Consider the following 13,405-nt stretch of genomic DNA (forward strand, 5'->3'; position numbering starts at 1 on the left):
GTTATTCTGTCTCAAGAGGCACAAAGGACATTTTAATGTCCGACAAGACAGATTCAAGGACGAAAACAGAACAGTGGAGGACCGAGTCAGGTCCAGGTCCTGAGACTGTATAGTCTATGACAGCACTCGGCACAGCTGTGTGGAGCCAGTGTTGGAAAAACAGAAAAGATGGAGTAGATTAAATCCCTGTGACAGATTTGGCAGCCTCATGATGAATGCTTCCTATCCGAAAAGGGGGAAAGGAAACTTCATTCATGTGACTCAATGTCACAAAAATGAAGTTTTAGACTATTTATATTTCTGTGTAATTTTAATGATGGTAATTTCTGCGACAATTTTTTCCTGGTGTCCAAACTACTACAATATTTTGGACTCTCTTAACAGAGAGGCTTTTGGAGAAAGAAAAAAAACAACTTTTGTTGGCTGATAACTGCAGTGTGCTCATTTGTGTAAAGGCAATAAAGAATTTTGTAAAAAAGTGCAAAAGACACCAATGTTCGCTGGTTGGTCCGTATCACTCTGGTTTTGCTCATTACGTCAGCCTTTCCAGAAGAAAAGCTCAGCATCAACATGCAGATAGTACCTCATGAGCTCGTAGGGGATTCTGACTTTGTTGTCTGTGCCAGCTGCTGTTTTGAAGTTTGGTTCTGCATATTGCTCACTGCCTTCATGCACAAGAGGAAAGCTGCATCATCGACCCCTCGTCTTGCAGCAAAGCTTCCCTATGGACCGACTGAGGCTCAGTTCGTAGAGTCATTGTCTCTTAACTGGAAGGCCGAAGGTTTCAATCCCCAGTTTCCACAGTAGCATGTCCGATGTGTCCTTGGGCAAGACGATTAACCCAGAATTTCTTAGTTAGCGGCGTATGGATTAGTTACTTCTGATGGTCTCATAGCAACCTCCCATCAGTGGGTGAATGTTACAGTTGGTCTGACATTTATTCCAGGGTGGGAATCACCTGTTTTGTATGTACAAGATCAGATCACTGCAGCTATTAATTGAAACTATTTTCATTGTTTACTGGTTGACGTTCGGTTTGTGCAAGAGAAATAGCATTGCAGTATCCTTTTACAAGAAACATGTGCGCTGTTTGTTGCTCTTTTTCCAACTTGTCATTGTGATGCTTTAGTAATTATCCAATGCTGGAGAGAGATTCAAATGCCTAATAAATACTTTTCATGCAGTAACAGTCCAGCCTGCAGCTGCTGATACTCTTTGAGTCCTTTCATTTATTGGGGATTTCTGATGGTAAGCTCAAGCAGACCAACTTCTGACCTGCAGCTCCTCCTCAGGGTTTCAAAAAAAGAAATGAGCGGAACAGATGGGAATTTGCTAAGGTCGTCCCTTCAAAGCAACCTTAACCTGACATCCTGCCACATTTGTAGCCTTCTGATTAACACGCTTTCACATTCACGCAGACGTTCTCACACGGCAGCTGCTCAGAATAACTTCACTTTCTGACTGTTGAACGCTGAGCAGCTCCAGTCAGCTGGTGCATGTTTAAACTCTTTGATGAAAGACCACAGAGACAGGATTTAATAATTAAGGCACTGTTTGTCATTGACCTGGCATGCACACAACGCATGCTCAAAGCAGAATCCAGCTTTTCAGGAACTAATTAACAAGAAGTAATCCTATACCGAAAAGTACCTATAAAGAGCTTTTAAAGGAAGACAAGAAGAACAGAAAAAGAACTTCTGACCTTCAAGGTCATCCTGGGAGTGACTGCGTCCTCCGCTCAACCTCTTGAACAGCGATCGCATCACTTTGGCACTGCCGAAGCGCTTGAAGCGGGCTCGAACATTTTCGTGGTACCACTCCAGCGTACCAATCTTCAGGACTCTAAGGGAAACAAAACACCAAGAATTTACGGAAAGTGGACAAAACCATCACTACTTTACACACAGAATTCTGGACTGCTGTTTTGAAGCCTTGAGTTTGACATTTTGGGATAAGCCATCTTGTTTTCAAAATCAACTCAAAAATGGACAAGACTTGGATTCTATCCTCGAGACTGGTTGCTGCTACAATGACTTACATGACAGGAAGTCATGCCCTAAAGCGTGTCCTGCATTATCTTCAATTTTGCTTTAAGTGGGATCATAATTTTCCACATGAACATTGTATTGAAAAAAGATTTGAAGCAAGCAAGATGATAAACTTGATGAATACATCAAGTGAGCAGCAGGCTCATCTTCTTACAGACTTCAATGTACTTTGACTTATATTTGCAGCCAGTGTGTTTGGTGAAAAACAATGCAGGTTCTGGGCCAATAGAGCTTGACATATTGGCCTATACCTTTTTAAAACCAAGATGGCTTTCCACTTCTTTTTGTAAAGTCAATGTCATGACTTCTATCAGCTGCCAAAAATTACTTGCAGGAAGACAAGCATCACTAGAAACACATTTGCCTCTTTGGTCATGTACAAGACTTTTTAGACTGCAGCGAATGTAGTGATGAAGTCTGAATGCATAAAATGATATTATCCAGACATTGATTGAGATCAGAGACATGTCTTGAACTGCTAAGACTCATCTGATCAAACGACAGTGTAACAGCTACACATGGAGCTGGAGGGCGCTACATGTGTTTAATTTTATCGCTGCATCCAGCAGAGTTTAAGCAGTGAAGGAAATCTTGGCTGTGTCAATAAAAATGGCCAAATATCCATCAGCACTGCATGTGCTGTCAGAGCGAGCTGGAAAAACACACTGAACCTCAAACTGTTCCAGGAATATGATTTATCAGTGGCCTGTTATGTCATTTCACTGGACTGATCCTTTGAGCTGTCAAACATGAATACAATTATCTCCCATATAAAGCACTGCAAAATGTATAGTCAAGTATTGTCCTGTAGATGCTGAAAAGTGTAAAAAAGAATAATAAAAAAATCAGTAAGTGGAAATTCAAAGCTTCAATGACTTTTGATCTGGACTTTATATCAATATTATTTCTTTAATCTGCATCTGAAGTGTCTCTTTTCGCATTAAAGGTCACCTATTCTTCTTCTTTCCAACCAGTTTAAATAGGTTTCAAAGCTTCCTAAAACATGTGGGAAGTTTCTTGTTCCCTTCTATTTCAGCCCTGCTCAGAACAGGCTGTTTCTGTGTCTGTAGCCTTAAATATGTAAATGAGCTGTATATGACCACGCCCCCTGGCTCCATGTCCTATTGTTTACAGTGAGAAGGCAGACTCAGAGGGCAGAACAAACACCTAGCTGTGGGAGTGTCACCCACCTGGGGGAGGGGCTACTGCCCTTTGTGATGTCATAAAGGAAAAATCCGTTTGAGCACACTTTCTAAAAAGTGGAGCGGGCAGAAGATGGAGAAGATGGACTTTTCATAATTGGGGGGGTTTGTCAACAGACTAAGGACACATTGCAATATTGTTTGAACAACGTACATGTGTACTTTGCTTCATATGTGACCTTTAATGTGAGACCAAAATGTCCTTATAGAAAGTATCAAGTGGTGAACAATGGTCTTAAAAATGCTGAGGTTACAAAAATGATCCCTTTTGTAATTGAATTTCCACTCTTTATTGGTGAGATCTTTCAGTTTTCGTCCAAGTCTCCGGCCTCGGTTTGAACCGGCTCTCTCGTTTCCTATGTGTCATTTCCTACCTGGCCATGCGGCAGGGGTCACACACCCAGCCCTGCTCCTTCTTGTTGTAGCGGCTGCAGGACTTGCAGGTGTACAGCTGACAGTCCAAACACTGACGCTTGCTGTTGACCAGGAACTTAAAGGGCTGGAGACATCGGATACAGTAGGACTCGGTCAGGCTGCTCTGGTTACCCAACAGCTCTCTCTTGGTGTCTTCTTTTTCAATTTTGGTCTTCAGATCCCTAAAAAGAGACAAAGTTAGAAATACTGAAACATAAAACAGGGTTCAACTGCTGGATACAACATGAATCCAAAATCTTTGCAGGAACATTATTTAAAATACAAAATAGCCAAAATGTTTCTACAGAGCATTTCTTGAATGTTAATGATTTTTACGTTTACAGAGTCGCATTATAAATACATTTAGTTATTACACGGCAACTTTATATCACAGATGACTGCTCTTTACTGACTTCCTAACAGGACTTATTATTATAAATTGGGGTAAAATTACCACCTGGTATACTTGGCTTGCTAAATGTCGACTGCTAATAATTTGCAAATGGCACACAATACGGATCAGTAATATTAAAAGAGGGTTTATTACGAGAAATCTAATCGTACACATATTTGCTTTTCATCGACAACCTGCAGGAATAAAGCTTACATGCTTGTTTTGTTAGAATTAAGCACGTTAGAGGTCGAAGGGGGTCAGAGCTGACCCTTGCCGTCATTGGACGAGAGACAGGGTACTCCCTGGACTGAGAGACAAACAACCAGCCAAACTCACAACTACGAGAAGTTTTAGAGTCACCAGTAGACCAATAAGCATGTCTTTCGACTTCGGGAAAGAACCCCGGCGTGGACGGGAGAACAAACTCCAGACAGAAAGGCTCCTGTTAGACGAGGATTCGTACAAGCGCTAACCACTTCACCAGAGTGCAGCACCATTAGGCACTTCATCTTTTAAGTTAATTAATGACAGATTTAAAAAACCAAATTGTACTTAGAAACTGCCATTCTGGCACAAAATTAAAAAAAAAACAATCTTGTGCTTTCCGCAACCAGCACTCAGCTGAAGAGACCACACAGAAATACTAAGCCGGAGAAGGATCAAATGCTTTTCCATGATTATTTTTAAAAGGCTTAACTCCTCTCAAAACCACAAACGGCATTTACGCATTTATGTTTATCGATTGGTCCATAATTGAAGACATCTCAAGAGGCGTGTAGTTGTGTTTTTCAACTTTAGACAGAGGCTAGTTTTTCCCATTCGAGTGTTTATGCTAAGTTAACCATGTCCTACTTTTGTCATTCTCATGCATTACATCTGAAGTTACAAACCACTGCACAGGCCTACGTTTTTGTTTTTATAGACAACAAATAAAACCGTATTTAATTTCCTTAAACCGAGAATCTATGAGTCAACTTTTTTTCCTGGATGTTATTATGCATGAAGAGATGGTTGTCAGCACACGGATGGCAACACACGGCTTCATTTGGCAGCACTGAGTAAATATAATGCTCGCCATTTTAAACAAAGGAGTCAGAAAAAGCTGAAAAAAAAGAAAGTGAAGATTCTCCAGGAAATATTTTGTTCCATGGCTACAAATAAGATTAAACTGTTGAGATGTGAGGTCAGTAAACCTCAGCATGAACCTTTTATTTAGATCTGTACCTTAAGCTTTCATAACACTGTATGTCCTTAATAAGATATATTAGACCAAATGATGCGAAGATAAAAAGTTGGCCATAAATGGGAATTACTGCATATAGAGAGATTTAACTAATGCAGAGTTAGGTTTAAGGACATTTAGGGTGAAAGGTATGGTTCATCATTCTGCCCTGAACCACCATTAGAAATAGTAAGAGAGAAGTAATGGTGGAGAGACAATGGCGATGTGTAACGTCAGGGCTGACAGGGTGGAACCGTGCTGTGTGTGTGTGTGTGTGTGTCTGAGTTTGTGTATAGATTCCCTGCTGTGTGTTTACTCGCCATGCATCTTACTGTACACAATGTGAAACCACACACAGAGACCAACATTACAGCATTAGGGTTGCAGTGTGTAAGTGCAAAGGCATAATGTGGGTGAACTACGTTACGGCACTGTTGCAGCAGCATGCAGAGGGGAAATGCTTTGCATGATCGGTCGTGTCGCAGGTGCCTCTTCCGTCATCTGTGATCGCTTCAACCCTTCGACCAGTGCGTGTAGACCATCAGATAGATCAGACCATTAACACTTTATTTTCAGGGTCAAAGGTGAGGGCTGCCTACATCAAACACAAAAAAGACTCGTGTTCATGTTTTGTTCTTGATTTATTCTGGTCTTGATCAAGACTCGTTCTCAGTTTAAGTGGTCTGAAGACAACACCAAATACTGGTTTTAACAAAGCCTCAAATTAACTCAGAAACCTCCTCAGTGGAAAACTGATTTATTAAACCTTATAGTTACAGTTTAAGTCATTATGTATTTAAAGCAACACTTGTTTTATCACTTTCTCGTACAGAAAAGGAGAAATGTAGTAAATAACGTTTCCTTTCACCGTTTTAACGCCATTTATTGATGCAATGTTTTTGCAACATTTGTGGTTGACGAAGGTTAACTCATCTGTCTGCAACCAAAAATTAAAATCTGTACAATGTCAGAAGCTCTGCAATTATTCTGTCAAATTCTGCACGAAACCCAAACAAGTAATGCCAAAATCCAAACTCAAGAACACTTATTCTTGTCCTGTGTTTCACTTGGCTGCTCCGAACACTTGTGTCATGTATAACTTCACTGCTTTGAGTCGGAGCGTCTGTTCAGCAAAGTTGAAAGTTAACGAGAGCTGATGGTGGAGTCACATCTTCGCTCAGCGCCCGGAGAGGCTGACAGTAGCAGGGAGGAATAAATCTCAGATAACAAATCCCAAATGTCGCTCAGCGTGGGTGGAGTCTGGCACAAACACCCATCGAGGATGAGAGGCAATTCATTGTTTATTAAAAGCTTTTTTTTTTTTTTTTTTAAGGCCATGCTTTTCAAATCATAGCCCAGATTATTGGAATAAATAGCAGCCTTTGTTAGATTCACATACCCTCTGCAGATACAGCTGCTGACCATTAGCGATGTGATTTAGAAGTAATATCTGTAAAATCTGCCTTCCTCTGAAACATCTGATCCCACAGATCTGCTGTATAAGAAACTTTTCAACGATTTACATAAGATGAGCGCTGTAGGCAACCTCTGCCTTCGAAGTGATATTGAAATGCAAAACCTCCAAACGGCCTGCTTGAGCACACATTTTGTGAACAGTGGAGCAGGCAGAAGAGGGAGAGGATGGACTCTCCTCATAATTAAGGGGTTTGTAGACAGACTAGAGACACTTGAGTTTAAGAGAAACATGGTGAAGTGGATTTTACAGAATATGTGACCTTTAAAGGCTCTAAACCAAGTCTCAGTTTGTGTGTTTATCTCTCTGTGTTCTTCAATCACAGTCCCATCCTCTGTCCATCCCGTTCACCATCAGCACAGCTCTCTGAAGTCATCATCGAGAACATCACGAGGTTAGTGAAAGTGAGAATGAGAGACATAAAAAGAGAAATGTTCACACACTGTAACGGACACTCGCAGACTATTTAGCCAAAAACAATGTTATCTGGAGAGAGACGTCAGATATTAAAGGGACGGTTCAGTACACACACCTGCAGTCTGCATCACTCGCTCTGAATGTGGATATTTCACAAACCTTCGTCCTTCTTCCGCAGCAAAAAATGAGTTAACAAAGAAAATGCACAAAATGATCTAAAAAAAACCAGCAGCTGAAATTATTCACTGATGACGCTGTCACAATTCTCACTTAAAAATAAAGTTTGAACACATCAATGAAATGGAATGACATCTGTTTTTTCAGTGTACTGGATGATGGACAAAAAGTCTTTCCCAAAGCTTTGCCTAAATATTTTAAATGTTCCAACCCATGCGGTTTAACAAGGGTCAGGCGTGACAGTTTTATATGTAAACCACATGAAGATCTGTACCTATTTCAGGATCGCAGACGCATGGGAAGAAAACAACAGTTGACTCAGCGGCAAAGAACGGCTCATTAAAAACAGAAAACAAAACGCAGAAGAGAAACTTTGGCTGCGGGCGAACCTTAGAGTTTGAGATGAAAGGACACTTCAGAGAAAGAAGCTTGGAAAAAAGAACAACAGAAAGTCTTCTGAATGGCTTTAAAGCATCTTAAAGTCTCTCGATGAGATACGCAAGATAAAGCAGAAGTATCATCCCAAGCATTTCACACAGAGGCAGCTGTGGATCAGTGGGGACCAGAAGGTCAGGGGTTCAGCCCCCATCAGTCCGACAGTGAACAGCACAGGTCACATGGGTCACTCTATATGTGGATTCCCTCAGGAGGCTGATACAAGCAACATTTAAAAAGCAACATGAACAGCCAAACAAACAGAAGCTAGCATTTAGTTTGACAGTGTGACGAGGAGTAAAAAACAACACATAGGAGTACAGACTCTGTTACAGTCCCACTTCTTTATTTCAAGCACACAAATGTTTAACAGCTGACTCATAAGAGCATCAGTCAGAGGGAAGTTATGATCTCCCAATCTTTATGTAAACAAAGCTATGTTTCTGCATTATGAGGGTGTAGGCTAACAAAAGTTTACAACTTTAAAAAAATGCAAGGACATAAATCAGGTGGCTTCCTCTTGGACACCTCAGGGTGAATCCAGAACCCACTGACGAACCTTCATCTAACACCACCTGATAGGAGGTAAATACCTCTCAGAGCAGACGCAAATCTCTTTATATTTTGGGCGAACCCAGTTAGCATACATGACTTCCAGGCAAGGTGTATTAAAAGGTTTTTCTTTACCCACACCAGGTAAGTTTGGTAAATAGAGCCATACTGGGGTGCTGGTGGTGTAGTGGATAGTCCTGCGCCCCATGTAGTTTCTGCAGTGAGAGCAAACCTTGACTTCCTGTGCAGTGTAAGAGCCGTGTGTCATGTTGACCTTACTTCAGCTTACATGACCCGGCGAACTTGTGAGCAGACGCTCAGTGAGTTAGGAGCAGACGATCGAATCATCTGTCAGTGATGTAATGAGTTCAGCACAGACTTCTGTTTGTATTCGCTGCTCTGTTTCACTAAACATCTTCTTCTCTCAATTATCAAAACTGCAGACAACTAATTAAAATCATAACAGACTTTGAAAACAGGATATTTGATTACAGACTCTCCATGTTGCGAGAGCCCTTTGTCTTTTTTTATGCTGGCATGTAAATACAAACACGACAGCAGGACTAAAATTATGCCTTTAATACATTAATTAATTTACAGCTAGCAGCTCTGTAAATGCTCTATAGTTAGCAGTGATTTGAGCTAAATGCTAATGTAAGCCTAATTTAAAGTTAACATCTGAAATATAAACAAAAGAAATGACTGACTCCATTTCCACTTCTGAACATTTCTTGAAAAGTTCAGGATCTATGACCCTGACATTTTCCTGACTTGCTTGTTCACTGCACTTATCCCTCACAGCCTGAAGTGTTCCCAGTCAGTCAAGGACGGGGTGAGGGAGTGGGAATTATTACAGGGTTGTTATAAAAAAAGTCTGGGAAACATGTGGGTGAAATATTCAGCTGTTTTCGTTCACACATGCAGCTCACCAACAAACCTTTTCAAGAGTGTGTCTGTATGTCTCACACGTACATTCCTGAACAAAAAACAAATCAAGAGGAATACTCCTGAAATCCTGATTTCAACCTCAGAGCGGAAGAACAATCCAGTTGGATGGGAAGGGGGGCGGGCACGAGACTTAAAATGAACCATATGGAAGTGGCGTAGGAAAAAATAGAGTTTACTATACGATGCTGTAATGAGAATATTTGCCTTTACATCAGTGCTTTGCAATATTATCAAATCAATAATTACCTGAATGCATTAGCATCAAATGAGCCCTCTGTTCTCTGTATTGAACAGATATCAAACAGTTCTTTTACTCACCCGAGTCTGTCCTCCTCCTTCTTCCTCAGGTCGAAGTCTCTCTGGACGACGGCCCACACATGTTTGGCCTCCTCATCAGTGAGCTTGGAGAGGTCCAGCTTCTTGCCTGGTGTGGTGCCAGGCATGATGGTTGAGATGGTTGAGAGTCAGCACGCAGACTGCTGCAGATGGGACAAAGAAGATGTTCCTTGAGGTTTAGCGCTTTCTCAAAATCGTTGCCAGCCTGCATCTGTGTTGCATTCCCACAAATCCTGTGAACAATAAAGTGCTCGCAGCTTGTGAGAGTTAATTCGGTCAGGGTCAGTCATGGTATGAATTAATGTAACATTGTAGTGGTTGGTCGTTTGCACATGAATGCCTCTGCACCTTGTGGGAACTTTGGTGATGATGATTCATCTTTTTAAATTTATGTTTCCTTGAGCTTTGAACTTTTAAAGAAAATAAAAACTATCTTCCATTGTCTGTTTACATGATAGCCATCAGAAAAGTTCTGTTAGAAGGTTTTATTAAACCCTATTTCTTTAAGTTGCAAACTGACTGTAAAATCACAGATGAGATCAAGCTTTTCTCTCGCCTGTTCTCATACATCAGTTTCTTCTTAGTACAGTTCGAAAAGTCTTTTTTATCTTTGATAAAATACTTAGAAGTCAGGAAAAAGTTAACAGGGCCTTGTTGTCTGAGTTCGACTTCTCAGTGGATGAGCACATGTTTTGTTACGCGGACGTGTTTCTTTCTTGCAGCCTTGTTATCTCTCTCCCTGGCTGGCTCTCCCTCTCCTCCTAACGTCTGCTGCACACCTGAGGGTAATGTGCAGTCAGAGAGGAGGTGGAGGACTCAATTCAATCCTGAAACTCATTCAGAAATTTAAACATCCAAGGGAAGCACTCACAGTAGGCAGTCCACACTCTGCCCGACCCCCAAAGTCCAGTTGGTTTGTCTGATGTGAGTGCTCCATATTGTGCTCAAGACGCAGTGTATTTCCTCGGCCCTGGCACGGTGGGAAGAGATGTGCTTTGAGATTGTGTAGCTGCTCTTAGATAAGCACAAGCACGAAGTGTAACCTGGACCTGATGTAAGAATTGATCGCCGCCTCGCGTCATGGAGAAATCCATGAGTGTTAGAGGGCCATATCTGAGCGGAGAGACTTGTTTTGTCTCTTTTACCAGTCACTAACTGTTTCTGTCTGCAGTTTATTGTTAAAATAAGTAAGTCAAGTACAACAAGAGAAGTAACTGAAATCAGCAGACATGAATAATTGCATGGATGAAGGGTCATTGACTTTGGGTATTTCATCTAAATAAGGTGCTTAAAGCACCTAAAGCAACATGCATTGGTCCAGTGATCGGCGGAGGTCTGGCACCGTTCCACCGTCACATTGCTCAGGGGTCATAATCAAGTTTAACTGCTCAAATCACTCACATGGTCCAGTTCATAAAGCTCTGGTTTTAGAGGATGAGGTAATCCCCACTCAAGCAGACAGAGCGTTGCACACATCAACGCACACACACACATACACACACCTCCACACACAACATCTCTTTGCATGCAAAACTCAGATATTCTCACGGAGATATGCAGGAATGCTCAGGAACATGATATAATTGTCTAATTTGCTAATCTAATTTCTGCCTCTGCGAGTGGTCAAAACAAACAGCAAGTCTCATCTGACTGGAAGAAAACCGAGTCTAACATTTGAGTCATCCAGCTATACGACATATTGGTTAAACATTCCCACCCTTTAAATAGTACGCTTCAATAACAACCAGTCCTAGAGCTGTTATTGTATTTGCTTAGTGGGTGTCACTTGGCCACATATCTTCCTGTTTCCTTTCGAGGACATGATGAAAAAAAACTAACAAAACACTTATTTTTATGACTGATTTTAGTCTGTTTTGGTTGTTTTTAATTCTTCTACTTTTAGTAAGAAGAAACAGAATCATAGTGTCTCCAGCAAACAAAAGAGTTTCTGATCATTGCTCGACAGGTGCACATCCGAAGAACTCCCTGTGTTTACAGAGGGAGGGTTCACCTTTATCACCTGTGGAAACACTCAAACATGGAACTGTTTCACCACCTTTAATTCTTACTATACTCCAACTTAATCCACGTGAAGCTCCCAGAGTCGATCTAAGAGGCCAGATGTGCTTATTTGTGCCTCACGGTCTTTGTTCTTCTGTGGAGATTTTAAAGTCTTATTTTTGCTGAATGCTTCACAGATATTGAGCTGCACCTTAAAAACTGTCCTAATGTTTGTCTTCTTCTCTTACTTAATAACTGATATTATCTGTTCAGCCACACTATGATTCATTAACAATATTTAGATTCAAGACTCCTGTCTGTCCTCCTTTGTGCAAGTTGGTCCTTCCTGCACTTAATATAAATAAATATATTTTTATTGCTCTCAATGTTCTGATCTTAACTCTTTGAGTTGCTCAATGTGTGATTTGAACTTTCTAAATAAACTTTTCTTGCCTGTTTTTTTGTTTTCTTCTAAATATAAAGTATTATAATAATTATAATGCTTTATTTGTATAACACTTTTCTATACAAGTAACACAAGTATTTTACAACAGAAAATTAAAGCAATGAGACAATAAAAGCATCAGACAAAATAAACCAAGCTACAATAAAACCGACTAATAAAATCAAATTAAATTAAAATTAGAGAGTGAAAGCCTTTCTGTAAAGTAATGTCTTAATAAGAGATTTAAAACAAGGGACTGACTCTGCAAGTCCGATCTCCTCTGGTAGGCTGTTCTTAAGTCTGGGTGCTCTGGCAGCGAAGGCCCTGTCCCCTTTAGTTTTTAGCCTGGACTTAAGCCTGATGTCTCGCAATAACTTAGATTAGTTTGGGTCGAACGTTTGGTCCAACAAAATGAGCCAAATCTCTGTCGTCCGCTTCCAGATTAAGCAGCACTAATCTTAAAAACAAAGCAACATCATGACTATCTGTAGCCTCTGACACAAAGCAGCATCAACGATGAATCTTTGTTAATCTGTCCTACCTTGTTGTTGACAGAGTAGCCTGCAGGCAGTATTCCCTCTGAAGGCAGAGCAGGAGGACTGGAGGGCAAACTTGGGAGCAGACAGAAATGCTAATCACATGTCTTGTTAACCAGGAGGAAGAAAGCACAGAGACGAGCCTGCCCACTGACCTATCTGATTGCACTTCAAAGAAGGCTCCTTCAGGCCTCACTGGCAGAGAGATTAAACATTAAAACCTGCTACCTGTTCACCTTCATTGTTTGAAAAGACTTCAGACAGACTCATGTTTCACAAACATTTTGGAAGCAGTGTTTTAACGAGCATTTCTTTGGATGTTGATTAAGTGGGCGGTCACAGGAGGTCACATAGAGGCCAGATTGGCTTTAAGCCTGCGGTCACATGTTATGGATCCTATAAGAGAGAGAGAGAGAGTGGCAGTGCATGGCTTCAACTGTAAATGGGCATGTGGCACCTCTTTATTAATCCCTGATTTGCTGCATGCAGAATACTATCCGAGCAGAAACAATGTGTAATGTAACGACAGCAACAAGAAAGGAATGCAGTAAGACTTTTATTTGCATGGTGGGTGGGTCATCGTTACACCCCACGCTGGACAAACATTTACACAATGAAGGACAGCTTGGGATACAACGTGTTTTTATTGAACAGACTATAACGAGATGTGAAAGCAGAGATGGAACGAGGACGCTTAGTGAAGGAATTTAAAAGGAATATTCCTTTAGTACTCAAAGACACAATGCCAGGTATCGTATAGAGACAAACCCAGACCCAGAGGGAAGTCAGTCAGAACAACAAACA

The 13,405-nt window shown here is 41.0% G+C and overlaps 1 protein-coding gene across 3 annotated transcripts in view; it reads right to left on the reverse strand.

Annotated features, from left to right (window-relative positions):
- mlphb (melanophilin b) overlaps positions 1–12,957 on the reverse strand; it is a 30,957-nt gene extending 18,000 nt beyond the window's left edge. For 2 of the 3 annotated variants that reach the window (XM_079356771.1, XM_079356770.1), the window contains exons 1-4: positions 12,607–12,957; positions 9,602–9,762; positions 3,625–3,846; positions 1,703–1,842 (exon numbers count right to left, since the gene is read on the reverse strand). In XM_079356771.1, the coding sequence (XP_079212897.1) occupies positions 1,703–1,842; positions 3,625–3,846; positions 9,602–9,726 (487 nt within the window). In that variant the 5' untranslated portion in view covers positions 9,727–9,762; positions 12,607–12,957. The remainder of the gene's footprint in view (positions 1–1,702; positions 1,843–3,624; positions 3,847–9,601; positions 9,763–12,606) is intronic. The other variant, XM_079356772.1, reaches the window with a different exon arrangement.
- Positions 12,958–13,405: the final 448 nt, after the last annotated feature.

Source organism: Symphodus melops (genome assembly GCF_947650265.1).
Source record: "Symphodus melops genome assembly, chromosome: 12".
NCBI classification, from domain to species: domain Eukaryota; kingdom Metazoa; phylum Chordata; class Actinopteri; order Labriformes; family Labridae; genus Symphodus; species Symphodus melops.